The sequence below is a fragment of the Watersipora subatra genome, chromosome 3 (assembly GCF_963576615.1).
Source record: "Watersipora subatra chromosome 3, tzWatSuba1.1, whole genome shotgun sequence".
In the NCBI taxonomy this organism is placed as follows: domain Eukaryota; kingdom Metazoa; phylum Bryozoa; class Gymnolaemata; order Cheilostomatida; family Watersiporidae; genus Watersipora; species Watersipora subatra.
The window spans coordinates 43,907,148-43,928,632 of NC_088710.1; the positions used below are offsets into that span (position 1 = coordinate 43,907,148).

Consider the following 21,485-nt stretch of genomic DNA (forward strand, 5'->3'; position numbering starts at 1 on the left):
ACATCACCTCTTCTACCTTAGTTATGTTAAGGTGAGTTATATCTTGTATCCTACATCACTTCTTTTACATTAGTGATGTTAAGGTGAGTTATATCTTATATCTCACATCACCTCTAATATATTAGTTATGTTGAGGTGAGTTATATATTACATCTCACAGCACCTCTTCTACATTAGTAATGTTAAGGTGAGTTATATCTTATATCTTACATCACCTACATTAGTTATGTTAAGGTGAGTTATATCTTATATCTTACATCACCTCTTCTACATTAGTGATGTTAAGGTGAGTTATATCTTATATCTTACATCACCTCTACTACATTAGTTATGTTGAGGTGAGTTATATATTATATCTCACATCACCTCTTTTACATTAGTAATGTTAAGGTGAGTTATATCTTATATCTTACATCACCTCTTCTATATTAGTCATGTTAAGGTGAGTTATATCTTATATCTTACATCACCTCTTCTACATTAGTGATGTTAAGGTGAGTTATATCTTATATCTCACATCACCTCTTCTACATTAGTGATGTTAAGGTGAGTTATATCTCATATCATACATCACCTCTTCTACCTTAGTTATGTTAAGGTGAGTTATATCTTATATCTTACATCACCTCTACTACATTAGTGATGTTAAGGTGAGTCATATCTTATATCTCATATCACCTCTAATACATTAGTTATGTTGAGGTGAGTTATATATTATATCTCACAGCACCTCTTCTACATTAGTAATGTTAAGGTGAGTTATATCTTATATCTTACATCACCTACATTAGTTATGTTAAGGTAAGTTATATCTTATATCTTACATCACCTCTTCTGCATTAGTGATGTTAAGGTGAGTTACATCTTATATCTTACATCACCTCTACTACATTAGTTATGTTGAGGTGAGTTATATATTATATCTCACAGCATCTCTTCTACATTAGTAATGTTAAGGTGAGTTATATCTTATATCTTACATCACCTCTTCTACATTGGTGATGTTAAGGTGAGTTATATATTATATCTCACATCACCTCTTCTACATTAGCAATGTTAAGGTGAGTTATATCTTATATATTACACCACCTCTTATACATTAGTGATGTTACGGTGAGTTATATCTTATATATTACACCACCTCTTATACATTAGTTATGTTAAGGTGAGTTATATCTTATATCTTACATCACCTACATTAGTTATGTTAAGGTGAGTTATATCTAATATCTTACATCACCTCTTCTACATTAGTTATGTTGAGGTGAGTTATATATTATATCTTACATCACCTCTTCTACATTAGTTATGTTAAGGTGAGTTATATCTTATATCTTACATCACCTCTTCTATATTAGTTATGTTAAGGTGAGTTATATCTTATATCTCACATCACCTCTTCTACATTAGTGATGTTAAGGTGAGTTATATCTAATATCTTACATCACCTCTACTACATTAATTATGTTGAGGTGAGTTATATATTATATCTCACATCACCTCTTCTTCATTAGCAATATTAAGGTGAGTTATATCTTATATATTACACCACCTCTTATACATTAAAAATGTTAAGGTGAGTTATATCTTATATATTACACCACCTCTTATACATTAGTGATGTTAAGGTGAGTTATATCTTATATATTACACCATCTCTTATACATTAGTGATGTTACGGTGAGTTATATCTTATATATTACACCACCTCTTATACATTAGTTATGTTAAGGTGAGTTATATCTTATATCTTACATCACCTACATTAGTTATGTTAAGGTGAGTTATATCTTATATCTTACATCACCTCTTCTACATTAGTGACGTTAAGGTGAGTTATATCTTATATCTTACATCACCTACATTAGTTATGTTAAGGTGAGTTATATCTAATATCTTACATCACCTCTTCTACATTAGTTATGTTGAGGTGAGTTATATATTATATCTTACATCACCTCTTCTACATTAGTTATGTTAAGGTGAGTTATATCTTATATCTTACATCACCTCTTCTATATTAGTTATGTTAAGGTGAGTTATATCTTATATCTCACATCACCTCTTCTACATTAGTGATGTTAAGGTGAGTTATATCTAATATCTTACATCACCTCTACTACATTAATTATGTTGAGGTGAGTTATATATTATATCTCACATCACCTCTTCTTCATTAGCAATATTAAGGTGAGTTATATCTTATATATTACACCACCTCTTATACATTAGTGATGTTAAGGTGAGTTATATCTTATATATTACACCATCTCTTATACATTAGTGATGTTACGGTGAGTTATATCTTATATATTACACCACCTCTTATACATTAGTGATGTTAAGGTGAGTTATATCTTATATATTACACCATCTCTTATACATTAGTGATGTTAAGGTGAGTTATATCTTATATCTTACATCACCTCTTCTACATTAGTGACGTTAAGGTGAGTTATATCTTATATCTTACATCACCTACATTAGTTATGTTAAGGTGAGTTATATCTTATATCTTACATCACCTCTTCTACATTAGTGATGTTAAGGTGAGTTATATCTTATATCTTACATCACCTCTTCTACATTATTTATGTTAAGGTGAGTTATGTCTTATATCTTACATCACCTCTTCTACATTAGTGATGTTAAGGTGAGTTGTATCTTATATCTTACATCACCTACATTAGTTATGTTAAGGTGAGTTATATCTTATATCTTACATCACCTCTTCTACATTAGTGATGTTAAGGTGAGTTATATCTTATATCTTACATCACCTCTTCTACATTATTTATGTTAAGGTGAGTTATGTCTTATATCTTACATCACCTCTTCTACATTAGTGATGTTAAGGTGAGTTGTATCTTATATCTTACATCACCTCTTCTATATTAGTTATGTTAAGGTGAGTTATATCTTATATCTTACATCACCTCTTCTACATTAGTAATGTTAAGGTGAGTTATATATTATATCTTACATCACCTCTTCCATATTAGTCATGTTAAGGTGAGTTATATATTATATCTTACATCACCTCTTTTACATTAGTGATGTTAAGGTGACTTATATATTTTATCTTACATCACTTCTTCTACATTAGTTATGTTAAGGTGAGTTATATCTTATATCTTACATCACCTACATTAGTTATGTTATGGTGAGTTATATCTTATATCTTACATCACTTCTTCTACATTAGTTATGTTAAGGTGAGTTATATCTTATATCTTACATCACCTCTTTTACATTAGTGATGTTAAGGTGACTTATATATTTTATCTTACATCACCTCTTCTACATTAGTAATGTTAAGGTGAGTTATATCTTATATCTTACATCACCTCTTCTATATTAGTTATGTTAAGGCGAGTTATATCTTATATCTTACATCACCTCTTCTACATTAGTTATGTTAAGGTGAGTTATATCTTATATCTTACACCACCTCTTCTACCTTAATTTTAACATACAAAGCAGATCTTGGAATAACTTATTTTTATTAATATACACTTTAAGTGAATTAAACAAAAAAATTTAAAATTATGTGTTTATTCATACATACATACATACATACATACATACATACATACATACATACATACATACATACATACATACATACATACATACATACATACATACATACATACATACATACATACATACATACATACATACATACATACATACATACATACATGTTCTTAGAATATTAAAGGACTTGTGGCTACTCACATACTAAAGGACTTGTTGCTACTTACATACATACTAAAGGACTTGCGGTTTCTCAACTGTCTCAAATCTAAGGAAACTTTACACGCAACAGCAAAAACATGCCTATGGTAATACTGTACTAAATAGTTTTCTTTAAGAATTTTTAACCAATGGTTAAGTAATTATTCTCTATTATTTTATTGGTCAATGTTTTTAAATAAAAATTGATTAAATCCTTTATTAATGCTCTCACATTTTAGAAAGGTTTTTTGCTGAAAGCAAATCGAGATTATTTTAGATATTTTATACCACTAGCCAATTCTAATGCATATCTTTAAAATAATATCTGGTATGCTTAGCTGAGAAAAACAACTGTTGTTTTTGAAAGACAATCCCCATTGTTATTGATCTGGGCAACAACATCAATTATCATTTGTAACAAAATCAATAATTTTAACCAGAGGTTTTCAATACTTAATATTCAATACGCAATATTCAATACTCTTCAATAGTAAAATCTAAAAACAATAGCTATAGCAGGTAGTAACTCATATATAGTTCTATGTTGATTTACACTTGTGTATTATTACCATTATATCCTTTGAGTCTACATTGTATACTATCAGTTGATATTGTATAATATTAGGTAACACTGCAAGCTATAAGTTGCATACAATGAGTTAAAAATATGCAGCAAGTAAAATTATATACTCTGAGTTAGCATTATATATTATGAGTTTACATTATATACTATCATTTAGCATTATATACTATTAGTTGACATTATATACTATCAGTTAGCATTACATACTATCTGTTAACATTATATACTATCAGTTAACATTATATACTATCAGTTAGCATTACATACTATCTGTTAACATTGTATACTATCAGTTAGAATTATATACTATCAGTTAGCATTACATACTATCTGTTAACATTATATACTATCAGTTAACATTATATACTATCAGTTAGCATTATATACTATCAGTTGACATTATATACTATCAGTTAGCATTATATACTATCAGTTAACATTATATACTATCAGTTAGCATTACATACTATCTGTTAACATTATATACTATCAGTTAACATTATATACTATCAGTTAGCATTATATACTATCAATTAACATTATATACTTTGAGTTAGTATTTTGTGCTATGAATTACCCTTGTATAATACAAGGTAACATTATATACATATAGTATGAGTTCACAAAATATACCATTATTTACTTTTGTGGTGGCTCATAGTTGAAGTTTCCATGTAAATGCATATTTACCAATACAGGAGTAGCTGTTAATTCAGCTAGCAAGGAGTGCCCTAGTTCAGCAGTGTTCAACTACCAATACCATTCTTGGAATGAGGCACTTGACACAACATTCAACACCATGGATGAGTCACAGCTCGTCAAGGTATGCTACTATTTGGAACTTGTTTGAGCTCGTAAGAAAAGGAGCGATATTAAAAATAATAAGGATACATATTAAATGAGATTAAACAGTATAATATAAACACTTACTGGTATGTTGCATAACTAGTAACTTATACCTATTTTACTTGTGGGATATAGAAAGTGTATTGCAAGCAATTCTTTGTATGAAAGCCATTTAGCAAGGTTTGCATTGTCAAGGCTCCATTGTTTTTACGTTGCAAGCACTGAGCAAGGCAGCTTTCTATTTGATGCTGTTGCAGGCAGTAATGTATGAAAAATTAGCCTCTGATACTAGCCTTAGAATCAAGTATAGTGCACTACTTGGTGTGAAGGTCACAGACACTAACCAAAGATACTGTGGAAGATGGTAAGTCAATAATACAGTAGTTAGACTGAGAATCACATCCCTATTCTTGTCACTATTAGTTTGTTATTAAGAGCTAATACCATTGAGCCATGGGCAAGACATACATGTGTAGCAATTTAGTATCTTATAGTGTAACATACAACAAATAATTGCAGCATTACATAATATACTATGACATAATACAATATAATATAATTTAACTTAAAGTCTTATCATGTATAGTTAAAAATATCATGGTATAATATAAGATTCTAGTGTGTTTTAATATAAAATAAGGTAATATACTATAACACAATACAACATGAAATATTATGTTTGATATAAATAAATATAATGTAAAAATATTCAATATAAACTATTACAATACAATATAATATAACTGAACACAACACAAAGTAGTTTAATATACTACAGTGCAATAGAACAATAAATAGAACGATATATATACTCATTATATTAATAGTTAATGAATCCTAATATCATACAAAACAATATGGCATATTATGTTGTAATATAATATAATTTACTATAATGCAAAACAATAACATATAACTTGATTAAATATAGTATAATTTGAAACTGTACAATATAGCGTAATACAACTGTTGAAATGATGATTGGTTCCTTGTACCCAATAGCGTGTAACTAATAGCTATAGTTGCTCCTCTAAACAACAGTACCTTGAGTTGGTCTTAGTGCCATAGAGTTATCTCCCCTAGAGTGATAACAACACGAGCGGTTCCGGTGCCAATAAGGAGCGTTTAGGCTACGCCCCTTTTTTGTGCTAGTCAATCGTAGTGATTGACTAGATCAATAACATCAGCTATAAGAATGGTTAAACAATGATCATGAATTTTCACAGTTAAGATAGTAATTATTGCTCATATTAAAGAAATGATGATTATAGTTTATTACTCTAATATATGCTTATTATTTAAAGAAATTCAATACCTACATGACTTGCAAAGGGACTGAATAGATAGTGCTAAGTAAGTGAGTTAATGCAATCAGTTGCTCATAGATAAGATAGTCATACTGGGGTTGTATTACATTAGTGTGATGGGAAGCCAATCGACTGCCGTCAACTATGAGCTGTACTACCCGGCATAGTCCAAGTAATAAAAAAGTCTTTGGACAGAAAATGTATTTTTTATATAACATTTACCATTCTAACTTCTAAACTTCATATTATGAGAAAATATTTTTAAGCAGTTCAAATGAATTGAGAGGAAAAAGGAAACAACTGTAAAGGTTTTCAAGCTTTTTCAAACAATTACAACTTTTACATTTCATATCATGAAAGAAGTGTTTTGTTGAAAAAAATTAGGAAAAAATATAAAACTGTAAATGTGTTTAAATGTAAAATAATTAGCAAATAATAGCTAAATATAATCTGTTTAGCCATGTTTGCAATAAAATATTATTTCATAAATAAAGTAATAAAAAGTCTATTTTGTTTTTATACAATTTTAATTTAGTATAATTAAGTATAGTTTATTTTTATTTAACATATAACAACATTTGCCACTCTAACTTTCAAACTACATATCATGAGAAGTGTTTTGTGTAATTGAAATAAATGAAGGGAAGAGAGAAAATAAAAACAACTGTAAAGGCTTTCAAACTTTTTCAAACAACTACAACTTTTAAAACACAGTAGACACTCCTGTTATGTCAACCCTTTCAGTATAAATTCTACTCAACCTAAAGACGTAATAGAAAGCCTCTTATTACATAACAAATTCAATATAATGTAAAGCATCAAGTAGGAGCAAATTTTCAAATTTGATCTGAATAATGACAGTCTCTTACATAACCTTAAAAATATTATTTTCAGCTGCTCTAAATAAATTTATCAATTAAAAATATGATTTTCTTCTGTAAAATTTTTAATTTTATGCTAATGGAAGTTGCCAAGGCCATGAATATTACATTTTTAGGTTTTAAATGCAGAGGAAATCTGTGATATTTACTTTTTCTTACATAACATGAGACACTGAGTAAGTTGTCAACAGCTCGGTATAGTAATCATTTTTGCTAGTTCAAATTTATTTGTGAGCTGTAAGCATAGAGTTATCTCCCCTAAAGTGATAACAGTGCCTTCAACAACCCGAGCGTTTCCGGTGCCAACAAGGAGCGTTTAAGCCACGCCCCTTTTTTGTGCTAGTCAATTGTAGTGATTGACTAGATCAATAACATCAGCCATAAGAATGGTTAAACAATGATCAAGAATTTTCACAGTTAAGATAGTAAGTATTGTTCATATTAAAAGAAATGATGATTATAGTTTAATACTCTAATATATGCTTATTATTTAAAGAAATTCAATACCTACATGTCTTGCAAAGGCACTGAATAGATAGTGCTTAGTAAGCGAGTTAATGCAATCAGTTACTCATAGATAAGATAGATAGTCATACTGGGGTTGTATTACATTGGTGTGATGGGAAGCTAACCGGCTGCCATCAACTGAAAGTATTGACATTGTATGGTCATAGAGTGATTCATTGACACCTCAGTCCGCAAACAGCCCTTGCGTGTAATATTAGATTCCAATACATATCAATCAAACACATAGACTAGCTTGAAGCAAATATGTCCACTACTTAGTGGACATCCTTGCTTGATTTAAGCAAGCAAAAAGTTTGAAAGTAGGAGTGGAAAATGTTGTTATACGTTAAATAAAAAATAAATTATACCTAATTATACTAAATTAAAATTATATAAAAATAAAATAGACTTTTTTATTACATTATTTATTAAATAATTGTTTTATTGTTATCATAGCTAAACAGATTACATTTAGCCATTACTTGCTAATTATTTCACATTTACGTTTAAACACAATTTCAGTTTCATGTTTGATTGTCAAATAATGTAAAATATTGATTGATTCTAATAATTTAATACCTTTCTTTACAACTCTTACTTTTTGAATAAAAAGAGCTCTAAACATGACAATCATTGTTACAAACTTTAGGCCGCTCCTAATGCTCCATTCTTGTCTCTGAGGCCATGGAATAATTTCGTAAGCACTTCCTCTAGTGTATGAATGATTTGCCTTAAAAAAAGGATTCAGCCTTCATAATTTTGTTATACTTTTTTTGTAGGTATATTGCTATAAACGGAACTGAATGCACACCAAAAGCTGATATTATTATCAGCCATGACGCAAACAATGCTAAGACTTACTGGGAACATTATGTCCGTGTTCACAGTCGTGAGTATAAGGCTATTTTTCTGGTTTCTAAGAAAACTATTATGGTTTTAATCTATTTTGCAATTGTTTGCAAAAGTCTTATTAAAGCTGTTTTCTACATGCAATCTTAACTGTCTGCTCAATATTTGCAGTGAACTACTAATTTGCTTGTAAAGATTGGGGCAGTTTAAATACAGGTTTAATCTTATACTTCATAAAAAAGTACCCACAAATAAACTAGACTAATAACTCTGGTGTTTGTCACCGACAGTAATTTTCGGCAACAGAAAGTTAGCTTACATTCCGACAGAAATGCTGAAAACCTCTTTGCTTCAAATAGCTTGAGCGTATCATCCGAAAATTAAATAAGAACAAAAATCTTAAAATAGAATTGTTGTAAACTATAGTGTATTGTTGTTTTATTGTCTCATATTTAGCTTGAAAACTATTCTGTAGTTTTTATAAGCTAGTAGATTACTAGCTAGTAAACTATTACTATTAATATTACCAACTATTACTAGTAGTAAATTATAGTGTTTTTTGTTGTTTTTAATGTGTCATATTTAACTTCAAACTATTCTGTAGTTTTTTTGAGCTAGTAGATTACTGAATAATGTGAAGTAAAGTTAAAGCCATTTTGATAACTCGTAAATGACATCTAAACGCGTGTGAATGACAACAGAATGATGTCTGAATGGCATCTAAATGAAATTTAAATACAATATGAATGTCATTTCTTTGAAACTTGACTGATACACGAAGTTACATGCAATCTTAAGGTGATTTCAACATTTAGCAAAGATTTTTGTTTGCTTTAGTCAAGGTGTGTAGAACCAGATCACTGTCTCATTCTTATGAATGTCATGTTCAGGTTTTATTTACAGTTGAGGGAATATGTGACAATGAGTTAGAAGCTGGGCAGCACAGCATTGAGATCTACATAGGAAAATGCTACTGGAATAAGACTGAACCAACTAACTTTGTAGTTAACTCTCACAGTTGTCCTTCACGAGTTCATATAGAGGAAGTGAGAAAAGAGAAGAAGATTGATGGAGGTATGAACCATGTGTACTATACTTATAGGTAGTGACATTATTTACATGTTCTTTGTGAAAAATGTTGGATTTTAATTGATGGCAGCTTCAAAAAATGTTTACTAACTATTCAACACAGAACCTGAATCAACACAGGCAGTTCAGTAGTAGTAGCAGTAGTAGTAGTAGTAGTAGTAGTAGTAGTAGTAGTAGTAGTAGTAGTAGTAGTAGTAGTAGTAGTAACAGTAGTAGCAGTAGTAGTAGTAGTAGCAGTAGTAGCAGTAGTAGCAGTAGTAGTCGTAGCAGTAGTAGTAGTAGTAGTAGTAGTAGTAGCAGTAGTAGCAGTAGTAGTAGTAGTAGTAGTAGCAGCAGTAACGGTAGTAGTAGTAGTAGCAGTAGTAGTAGTGGTAGTAGTAGTATAGTAGTAGCAGTGGTAGTAGTAGTAGTGGTAGTAGTAGTAGTAATAGTAGTAGTAGTAGTAGTAGTAGTAGTACTAGTGGTAGTACTAGTGGTAGTATAGTAGTACTATGAAGTGTAAAGTAGTACTACTTTACACTTCATAGTGTAAAGTAGTCATAGTAGTAGTACTACTAGTACTACTACTATGACTACCAATAATAACGGCACTAGTACTACTACTATGACTACCAATAATAACGGCACTATTACTGGTACTAGTAGTACTACTATTAGTAGTTGTACTACTAATAGTACTAGTAGTACTATTAGTTTTACTGCGACTACTACTACAACTGTTTGTACATGTACTAAAAGAGCAGTAGTAATAGTAGCAGCCTTGTAAATTAAGAATAGTGTCATATCTTCAGTAATTGTTTACTCACCATAACTACAAGTATGTGAATGTACATGGTTGACAGTGCTGTCTATAATAGATAGTCCAGGTATAGCAACAATTTTTAATTTCACTTTCTCATGGATTCCGTGGTTCTAATATACATTAAATATTTCACATTCTACAGGTACATATATATATATATATATATATATATATATATATATATATATATATATATATATATATATATATATATATATATATGTATATGTCGCAGTACTAAAGAACACCTTTTTGTTTAAAATGAATTTGAGTATTTAATTGATCCGTTTAAAGTCCCCAAAAAAACAACAGCTTATTGATACTTTAATGAATCATTTTGTGCTGATTGTCAAATTTTATAGAAATAAGAGAGATTTTTTGTATCACTAAAGGTTCTTACTTATGAAGGTAGAGTGTTGACTAATCAGATTCATGTTCACAAAAATACTTAACAAAGAATTAAAACTTTAAAAGATTTTGTTACTTTGATACACTATAATATATATACACTGTGCAATCCATGACACTACACTGTGCAACCTGCACTACAATGCATTTGGTCTACCCATAATGTTTCATGTTGTCATGAGTTGAGGTAGTTTTGGATAAATTTGCTGAAGTGAAAAAGACATTCAAGTTCTTACATACTCAAAATTATTTTTGTACCTTGTAGTTTACACTCAGAATCACTCCGTATTCAGAAGTCTTACTGGATACCTTACTAGATATCACTACTACAACCTAGATGATGATACAGACAATGGTATTATCTTGACTGTCCCCTACCTAAAACAGTATGAAGATACAGCATTGAGATTGACAGCTAGTGGGACACACTCGACGGATATTGCAGCTAAGTGTGCTAAATGGTAGTTGAATATTAATATATTCAGTTTTAGTACTCATCTGAAAACTTGTACATTTGAGTATGAATTGTGTCATGAAGATATAGGATGGTTGACATTTTATTAGAGTTTGAATAGATGTGCAAAAGAACATATGAACACATTAGATCAGGAGGATATGAATAGATGAGGGCATAAATCTATGATTGCATGAGAGCAGGCAGATATGACTGCATGAGGACAAAAAGACATGATTGCATAAGAGCAGGCAGGTATGAATGCATGATGCCAGAAAGATATGATTGTATGAGAGCAGGCAGGTATGAATGCATGATGACAGAAAGATATGATTGTATGAGAGCAGGCGCACATGAGTGTATGAGAAGAAATCACTGATTGCAGACTTGATCAAACAAAAAGTTGGACATACAAAACAAGAAGCAATTTTACTTTTCCGTATCACGGTTGACAACCAATTGCAGGTACTTCATGATTGACAATGCAAAATGTGTAAATCCTGGAGCTATAGAAGGTATCAGTTATTTTTCTGCGGCATCTCGTTCATACCAGCCAATGCAAGGTAAGTTTATAAGCTCTACTGATGTTTTTTGTTAAATGATAAATGTTTTAATTCGCAAACATTGTTATCTAATAAATGTATCAGCAACAACTAAAAGGTTTTGTTAAGATTGAAAAGCTTTCTTAAATTAGCCTCAATTGCCATAAAAGTCAAATTAAAGCTTTAATACCGCAATATGTGTTAATGACTATTAGAGAGTTACTAATATGATGGTGTATACTATTAGAGAGTTACTAATATGATGGTGTATACTATTAGAGAGTTACTAATATGATGGTGTATACTATTAGAGAGTTACTAATATGATGGTGCATACTATTAGAGAGTTACTAATATGATGGTGTATACTATTAGAGAGTTACTAATATGATGGTGTATACTATTAGAGAGTTACTAATATGATGGTGTATACTATTAGAGAGTTACTAATATGATGGTGTATACTATTAGAGAGTTACTAATATGATGGTGTATCCTATTAGAGAGTTACTAATATGATGGTGTATACTATTAGAGAGTTACTAATATGATGGTGTATACTATTAGAGAGTTACTAATATGATGGTGCATACTATTAGAGAGTTACTAATATGATGGTGTATACTATTAGAGAGTTACTAATATGATGGCAACAAATCTTTAAATCAGAAATTATGTTAACCTTGTATTGTAGAAGGCTCTGTTAGATTTAACAATAGTATTGTTTATTTTTTCGATTAATAATTGGAAAACCTGTTTTATCTTGGCCATATTTAATTATTGTTAAACATTTTTACAGTTTGAGTGTGCTGCTTTGTCTCATCTAGTAATTATTGCTTTTTTCATATACTATATTAAATCTACTATTGTTCTGTAATGATAGATGCTAAATTTACAAACGTAGATCTAACAGTACTTCTTCATTTCATTATATTTCACTGTTGTAAGTACAATAGTACATGTATATACTCCTGCTGTAAGTACAATAATATATACTTCTGCTGTAAGTACAATAATATATACTCCTGCTGTAAGTACAATAATATATACTCCTGCTGTAAGTACAATAATATATACTGCTGCTGTAAGTACAATAATATATACTCCTGCTGTATGTATAACAATATATATAGATTGTTGTTGTAAGTATAATAATATATATTGCTGTTGCACGTACAATATTATATATTGCTGCTGTAAGTATAATAATATATACTGATACTGTAAGTGTAATATATATTGCTGTTGTAAGTAAAATAATATATATTGCTACTGCAAGTATAATAATATAAACTGCTACTGTTAGTATAATATATATTGCTGTTGTAAGTATAATAATATATATTGCTGCTGTAAGTATAATAATATATATTGTTGCACTAAGTGTAGATATTTGTTGCTGTTACAGTCAGTGGCTTGTGTAGTGGTCTCTCATCAGGAAATCGGAGCATTAGCTATGCTGTTAGCTATTGCTCCATTTACCAGGGAGCCGATGCCCTGACAGGATCTGGAGCATCATTTCACATTTTCTTAGAAGAGTTAAGATTAGATTTGATACAAACTTGTGACTCGATGCCTGTCAATTGCTACGGCCCTTAAAATAATATAAGCTCTCTTGTAATCTCCATCTGTAATTTTTAACTATAGCCTTATCTAACTAATCAATTTGTATTAATTTCAATGAGAGTCAATTTCAATAATTTCAATAATATTATAATAATATTTTATCTTTTTAACTTAAGAAAATTGTTAAGGTTGTATTGAGATTGTTTTTAATTCGTGTTTGTATACAAGATTGTTTCTTTCTTTTTTGTTCAGATTTGCCGTGTACCTTCACTTTTATTTCATCTTTGAGAGTTTGAGAAAAAAGAACTTTTAAGCTTCACACAGCATTTTTCCATATGTTAATCTCTAAACTATCTAATATCAGTAGACTTTTGACATCATTTGTTCTTTACTTTAGTTAATCTCAATAGGACTGTTTTAGAGACTCAATTAAAATATATTTTATTAGTTATGGTATTAGTTGTCATATTTCTAATAATTTGTTTTATTTCAATAATAGTATAAGGTAATCAATAACATCATGATTTTTTAATAGCTTATAGCATTTTGTTTATTATAAAAACTACATTATTTTATATATGATGTTGTAGAATAAACATGAAAACTACAGCCTGAGTGGCAGTTTGTCATCAGGTGTAACAGGTGAAGGAATATCTGAGCCTGAGAAACTGTCAAAACAAACTTTGAGTTTAAAAATAAACGAAGATAACCTTACTATCAAGAGCTAATTCTGAAAAATGTTGGAAGATTTTTTAGCGTTTTGGCTTCTATTGCAAAATTATGATAACAGTTGGTAGCAAAAAAATTGAGTCAAAACAATTTACTAATTTACCATTTTGACCATATTCAATGAGTAACAATATTGAAGGTGAGAGTTTTAGTTTTCCATCAAAGGTGTCCAGTTTATTTAATATCACTAAAGTTGCTGTTAATGAGAATGCAAAAAAGAATTTTAGACATAACATTGATAATACAAAATACAAAGATTTAGTGATGGAAGTTAACAGAACGAGGAAATCAAGAGTAATGGTAACACCGGTAGCAGCTAATATCAGTTGTTATTTTATAGCGACTTTAATACGCCATCTAAAATCTTAATTTTGCGATAAACAAATTTCCCTTTAATATCATAAAATAGAAGCAATCCATAATCACTGGCACATAGGAACACATTTCTTAGTATTATGGTTTGTTTGACAGACCCAATCACAAATCACTTCATTCATTTTCCAAATCAAGTCTCATTTTTGTGAATCTACTCTAATTAATTGGAGACAAACACAAATCCTTAAAAATAAGATTTTTTTCAAATACGAAAGTAATTAAGTGCTTGAACTATTATGCACAGTTTCGGTAATTGTAGGATATAAGATTTGTAACCAGTAGGGGTAACGGGGGCACATGGATATAGGGTCACAGTGAACACTCCTTTTTTCAGAGATACAATTAGTTGAGTGTTGTCACACCAGTTATATTTCATAGGAAATTATGTTAGAGCTTTACTTCCATTATTTCGTAATAGATAGCTAAAAGAGGAAAAGCTCAGGTGAGTAAAATGTAAATTTTCATGGTAAAAGTAATATATGACATGCAAGCTAAAAATGAACATGTACATTACACTGCAACAAGTATGTTTTTTTTCATGTGAATAAAGATAGACATAAGTGTACTCTTCTTTTTTCAATATTCTTTTTTCAATATTCAACATAAACAATGGATGAAAGCTGTGAAAATTTCAGCTCAATTTTTCTCACATGGAATGGTTGGGGCACAGTGAACAATTTGAAGTGGAGCACAGCGAACATGGTCCACTATACCCCGCTTTATTCTCAGTGCTCCTACACCAAAACCAAAGTAATAAAAATGCATTTTTAAGCTAAAATACAAATAGGCTAACTTTGAAACACTCTCCCTCAGATCTCCAGCGCTATTTGTAGTAATAATAATCTCCTCAACCCACTAAGTTTAGTTGATCAAACTTACTTTCCTTCATATTTGAGACAGGTTTTAAAGAGCATTTGTTTATATATATTATTTCCAAATAAACGGATCAAGATTGAGACTGCTACTGGAAAGAGATAGAGATGTTGCGTACATATAAGAAGATGGCTGATGGCCATGAGAAAAATTGAACCCCTGCTGCTAAAATGAGGACTGCCATAAAAATGGTGTTTGAGGAAGGCCTAGCAGCACAGAGGGTCACTGAGAACTTGAAGATCTTCAGAACTATCCTGACTCGTTATGTAAATAAGGCAAAAGACAAAGGAATAAATAATGTTGAGTTCTTTTCCAAAATAAAGCACATAGAACAGTTTTACAGTCCATCAAGAACTGTTACTAAAAGAATACCAGCTCACAGCTTTACAACTAACAGAAACAACTAAAAAAGTTAGCACAGGACTATGCTAAACATAACCATTGTAGCTATCCTTTCAGATGGAATGAGAATGAATGTGCTGGGGAAGATTGAATAAGCGGGAGCTTGAAAAGACACAGATAGTGACATTTAGCTGAATACATTGGTTTTTCTTGTCATATGTCTGCTTGTTGTGCAGTAAATAATAAATAGAATCTCATATAAAACTCACATTAAAATTACTTTGATTAGAGAGCGTTATAATGGAATATAATTTTTCAAGCAATGATTTTATTTACAATTTTCATTTTAAGCCCAAAACAAAAAGCAACTTTTTTGGTCTGAGGTAAACCAAACTAGGTAAACATTACCATACAGAGTGGATACTTCCAACATATGCTGATATACATTTGGGAGGATAACTCTAAATTAGACTAGCTCCACTCAACACTACAAGAAGTAAGACTACATCTGCAGAAGAAAGCTTCTTCCACGGAAACCAGAATCTCTACACAGATAAGAACATAAACTGTGTTTATTTTAGTGGCTATCTAAACTAGTCTGTATTTTAAATTTATTTTATACAAATATCTGTTGAATCATCTATTGACTATCAAATAACCAATACAGTGTATGAACAGGAGAGAACTTTCATAAACATAGAAAAGAGACCATTAGCTGAAAGTGCATACAGAATATTTACAACAGTAACTCTGTGTGACCTCCACCATACTCATCTTTATGAATTATCATTCTGACGGAAGAGGTCACATACTAGGTCTCATGGTCTCATGGACGAAGGTTCATTTCCGACATGTACTGTGAGTTGATTAAAAGTTGTCATCAACCACAAAGCAGTTTTTATCACTTTAGAAAGTCTTTAAAAGTTGATGCTGGTAAATGTTTGCATATAATTTAAATCGACTGCAATATATTGACACAATAAAAGCAGCTGGTGTACATCTATACAGCTTTTGTATTTGGTTAAGGAAATGAGATCATTGATAGAAATATTATTATAGTTTACAAGGTGAAGTAGGTAACTCGGTGGTTTCATACTAAGATAGAAATACACCCAGCCTAACAATGAAAATTTACAAATTAGTTTCTGTTTATCTCTGGCTGAGAATATCTGCAATCACTTCAAGTCTGCTGGGTTCGTAAAAAAACACATCATCTAGTTTATACACTTATAGTTAGTTATATTAACTGACATGTTGCTAATGACTAATTTATGTACGCTACTAGCTACTATCCGTGTTGCAAAACTTATTAATAAGAGCTGTGAGAGCAAGCTTTAGTGGCATTGCATGACACAGAGTGCTATGTGCATTTTAACCCATATATTGCCTAGTGAATTTGTTGCATTTTGTGTAGCTTAATTGGTAAGATTATTGCCTGGCAAGCGGGATATTCCGAGATCAACTCTTGCAGGAAGCAGATATTTTATTCCTAAATTTTAATAACTATAGCTGGAGACTCTAAATGGCAGACTTTAAAATTTATATATATATAGAAACATAATTTGGTAGATAAGATAAGATGCTGGTCAACTGATTTGCTTATTTAATTTTGACTAATTGTAATTTTATTTATTTTGTTTAATTTTTTACGTATTTAGCTTACTATAATTAAAACAATCTAGCGGCAGCTCATGTACGTACCGATTATACTACGCACGGCATAACTAATAAAAAAGTAAAAAAGAGGTGTCTATTACTGCATTATAAATACAAATATTATTTCTAAAAGGTTAAAGAGTAAGCTCAAAGTGCTCAAGTAGCCTGCTTATGAATAATCAAGCTAACTCTATAACATGAAATATTTATCAGATGTAGGGCAGAATTATTATAAAATCTTTTAAATCTGTTAAATCTGTTAAAGATACATTCTAATTGTATTGCATTAGCATTCAGACTTTATTTAAATATTTTTCACAAATGGTACAAAAGTGATGACATCACTCATTAATTTGCTCACTCATTTTGATCAGAGGTCAGAGTAGAGTCAACCAAAGAAATAACTTTGTATGTAAATTACTTTTTCAGATGTAGTAGAGGACTGTGGAAGAACATTTGTTGATGACAAAGCATGCATTTCTGTCTCAAGTTCAGCAATAACTAAGACATGGTTTGCCAGGTCAGATATTGAGTGTCTGATGAGCTGTAGGAGGTCTACTGGCTGTTACTCTACTTTCAGAGATGCCAGAGGTAAGTTTTAAATATAATAGAAATAGTAACTTTTAACTGGTAGATTTGTTAATTTACAGAGTTGACTTATCTAATAAATTGACCAATCATTACTACTAAAAGTTAAGTAAAAGCATGCATTTAATTCAAAATTATTGAAGAATGTTGTTAGTTTTTGGTACTAAAATTATCATAGTATTGAAAGGCCCACTATCTGCTTACAATGGTGGTTGTCCACAATTTGAACAGCCAACTTCTGGTGCAGTAACAAAAGTTTATGTTGTCTCCTACCAAAAACTTACGTAAAAACTAGGATAATTACCATAAAACCTTTATTTGTACTCCGCGGCACTCCATTTTCAACCCTGCCATTAGAGTGGCGCTTTATTCAAAATGAAATTCAAATAAATGGTTCCACTGTTTTTGGAAACACCTCGTCAGAATATTGAGAAGATAAATTTAACCCGTTCACGGTCAAATCGAATGTTGCATATATTTTGCACTCTTCTTCAGTCAGTGGCTCAGTGCAACATTAACCCTGTTGGAAACAATAAATTTGCTAACTTACCTTCAGCTTGCTGTAGATCTCTAAATAAATATGCACAAGGAAGCTGATACATGTCTTTACTAGTTGATATCTGTTGCTTGCAATTGTCCTACAATGATATTATAGCCTGGCTTTCAATTCATTTTAGCTTTCGAGTTTTTATTTCATTTTAAATTTGGAGGCATAATTTAATTTTATAGCTATACTTAACAAAGTTGAATAAAAGCTCATTGCACTCTTCAGTATGTTTGTTATAGTTCGCAGCCAGAACTGGCTTTTTATGCGCAATAGAAAAGGAGTTATGAGCGTCAATCCATTGGAAGCTGAGTTCAGATTATTGCAATCATTCTATCAAATAATATGCTATAAACACGCAAACTTATAGTTTCATTATATTAATCAATCAAATTCTGGAAATATATATTCAAGAACAAATAACATAAACAAACTATAGTTAGAATGTATGCAGCAACAAAAATTTACATTTTAAAACAAATATTTACATTGTTTTCTCAGACACAGTTGCATTCTGATTGTTGCTTCTGTTTAAAACCATTTCATATTTTTCTGGCTGTTTAATATCTTCCACAATGTCTTCTGACCTCAACCCGCTTTCTGCACAGTTGAGCTAGTCAATATACATGTAAGTGTCCCACCGATGTTTTAGCAGAGCAAAACCTTTTAAGTGATATCATTTTGAAGAGAAACTGCTAGCGTGAATGAAGAGAAACTTCTAGCGTGAATGAAGAGAAACTTCTAGCGTGAATGAAGAGAAACTTCTAGCGTGAATGAAGAGAAACTTCTAGCGTGAATGAAGAGAAACTTCTAGCGTGAATGAAGAGAAACTTCTAGCGTGAATGAAGAGAAACTTCTAGCGTGAATGAAGAGAAACTTCTAGCGTGAATGAAGAGAAACTTCTAGCGTGAGTGAAGAGAAACTTCTAGCGTGAATGAAGAGAAACTTCTAGCGTGAATGAAGAGAAACTGCTAGCGTGAGTGAAGAGAAACTTCTAGCGTGAATGAAGAGAAACTTTTAGCGTGAATGAAGAGAAACTTCTAGCGTGAATGAAGAGAAACTTCTAGCGTGAATGAAGAGAAACTTCTAGCGTGAATGAAGAGAAACTTCTAGCGTGAATGAAGAGAAACTTCTAGCGTGAATGAAGAGAAACTTCTAGCGTGAATGAAGAGAAACTTCTAGCGTGAATGAAGAGAAACTTCTAGCGTGAATGAAGAGAAACTTCTAGCGTGAATGAAGAGAAACTTCTAGCGTGAATGAAGAGAAACTTCTAGCGTGAATGAAGAGAAACTTCTAGCGTGAGTGAAGAGAAACTTCTAGCGTGAATGAAGAGAAACTTCTAGCGTGAATGAAGAGAAACTGCTAGCGTGAATGAAGAGAAACTTCTAGCGTGAATGAAGAGAAACTTCTAGCGTGAATGAAGAGAAACTTCTAGCGTGAATGAAGAGAAACTTCTAGCGTGAATGAAGAGAAACTTCTAGCGTGAATGAAGAGAAACTTCTAGCGTGAATGAAGAGAAACTTCTAGCGTGAATGAAGAGAAACTTCTAGCGTGAATGAAGAGAAACTTCTAGCGTGAGTGAAGAGAAACTTCTAGCGTGAATGAAGAGAAACTTCTAGCGTGAATGAAGAGAAACTGCTAGCGTGAGTGAAGAGAAACTTCTAGCGTGAATGAAGAGAAACTTTTAGCGTGAATGAAGAGAAACTTCTAGCGTGAATGAAGAGAAACTTCTAGCGTGAATGAAGAGAAACTTCTAGCGTGAATGAAGAGAAACTTCTAGCGTGAATGAAGAGAAACTTCTAGCGTGAATGAAGAGAAACTTCTAGCGTGAATGAAGAGAAACTTCTAGCGTGAATGAAGAGAAACTTCTAGCGTGAATGAAGAGAAACTTCTAGCGTGAATGAAGAGAAACTTCTAGCGTGAATGAAGAGAAACTTCTAGCGTGAATGAAGAGAAACTTCTAGCGTGAGTGAAGAGAAACTTCTAGCGTGAATGAAGAGAAACTTCTAGCGTGAATGAAGAGAAACTTCTAGCGTGAATGAAGAGAAACTTCTAGCGTGAATGAAGAGAAACTTCTAGCGTGAATGAAGAGAAACTTCTAGCGTGAATGAAGAGAAACTTCTAGCGTGAATGAAGAGAAACTGAGTGTAATTAAAATAGCCTCATAATATTAGCCTCAAAATAGTAGTAGCACATTTTCCATCGTAAATGAGAAAACGTTTTCTCGTACACATTGAAGTATTAACACTGTGCTAAAAAAAGATTACCATTAGTGTGATACAGTTATTAATTTTTTTCTATGGTGTTGCTTTCAAAGTTTTAACGAAATAAATGAAAACCTTTGGAGTTGGAAAATGAACTTTAATATGAAAAGAAACAACAAACGAAATATTTTTTGTTGATGTAATCAAGCCATTACTAATACAGTTTTGTAACCACTCTTTTAATAACCACTTGATATTATGGGTTCGTATAGATTAAGAGTGTCAAATAGCGGCGGTGGTCAAATACCGTAAAAGTGGCATTCAAATAGAAGTGGTCTTCAATCTATGGGCGGAGCTTTATTTTTCAATCCTTTTCTCAAAGCAGCAATCAAATAAAAGTGGCGTTCAAATACAGGTTTTCCAGTAAAAACCTATTTATTAAAGGTGGGAATTTACTGAGTTACACTTGCTATGTGAATTTAAATCTGGTCTAACGGTCCTTATTTAGAAAATGTAAGATAATCTTACAAGAGCTCGCAAGGGTATCCATAAAAATATATTATTGGCTAAAAATTTTAATACTGCACTCAACAAAAATA

General features: G+C 31.1%; 1 protein-coding gene across 1 annotated transcript in view; it reads left to right on the forward strand.

Moving 5' to 3' along the window:
• LOC137390618 (uncharacterized) overlaps window positions 1-21,485 on the forward strand; it is a 66,947-nt gene that overhangs the window by 18,687 nt on the left and 26,775 nt on the right. The window contains exons 8-13 of the mRNA XM_068076943.1: window positions 5,023-5,147; window positions 5,428-5,534; window positions 8,645-8,754; window positions 9,618-9,788; window positions 11,279-11,474; window positions 11,933-12,030. Coding sequence (XP_067933044.1) covers window positions 5,023-5,147; window positions 5,428-5,534; window positions 8,645-8,754; window positions 9,618-9,788; window positions 11,279-11,474; window positions 11,933-12,030 — 807 coding nt within the window. The remainder of the gene's footprint in view (window positions 1-5,022; window positions 5,148-5,427; window positions 5,535-8,644; window positions 8,755-9,617; window positions 9,789-11,278; window positions 11,475-11,932; window positions 12,031-21,485) is intronic.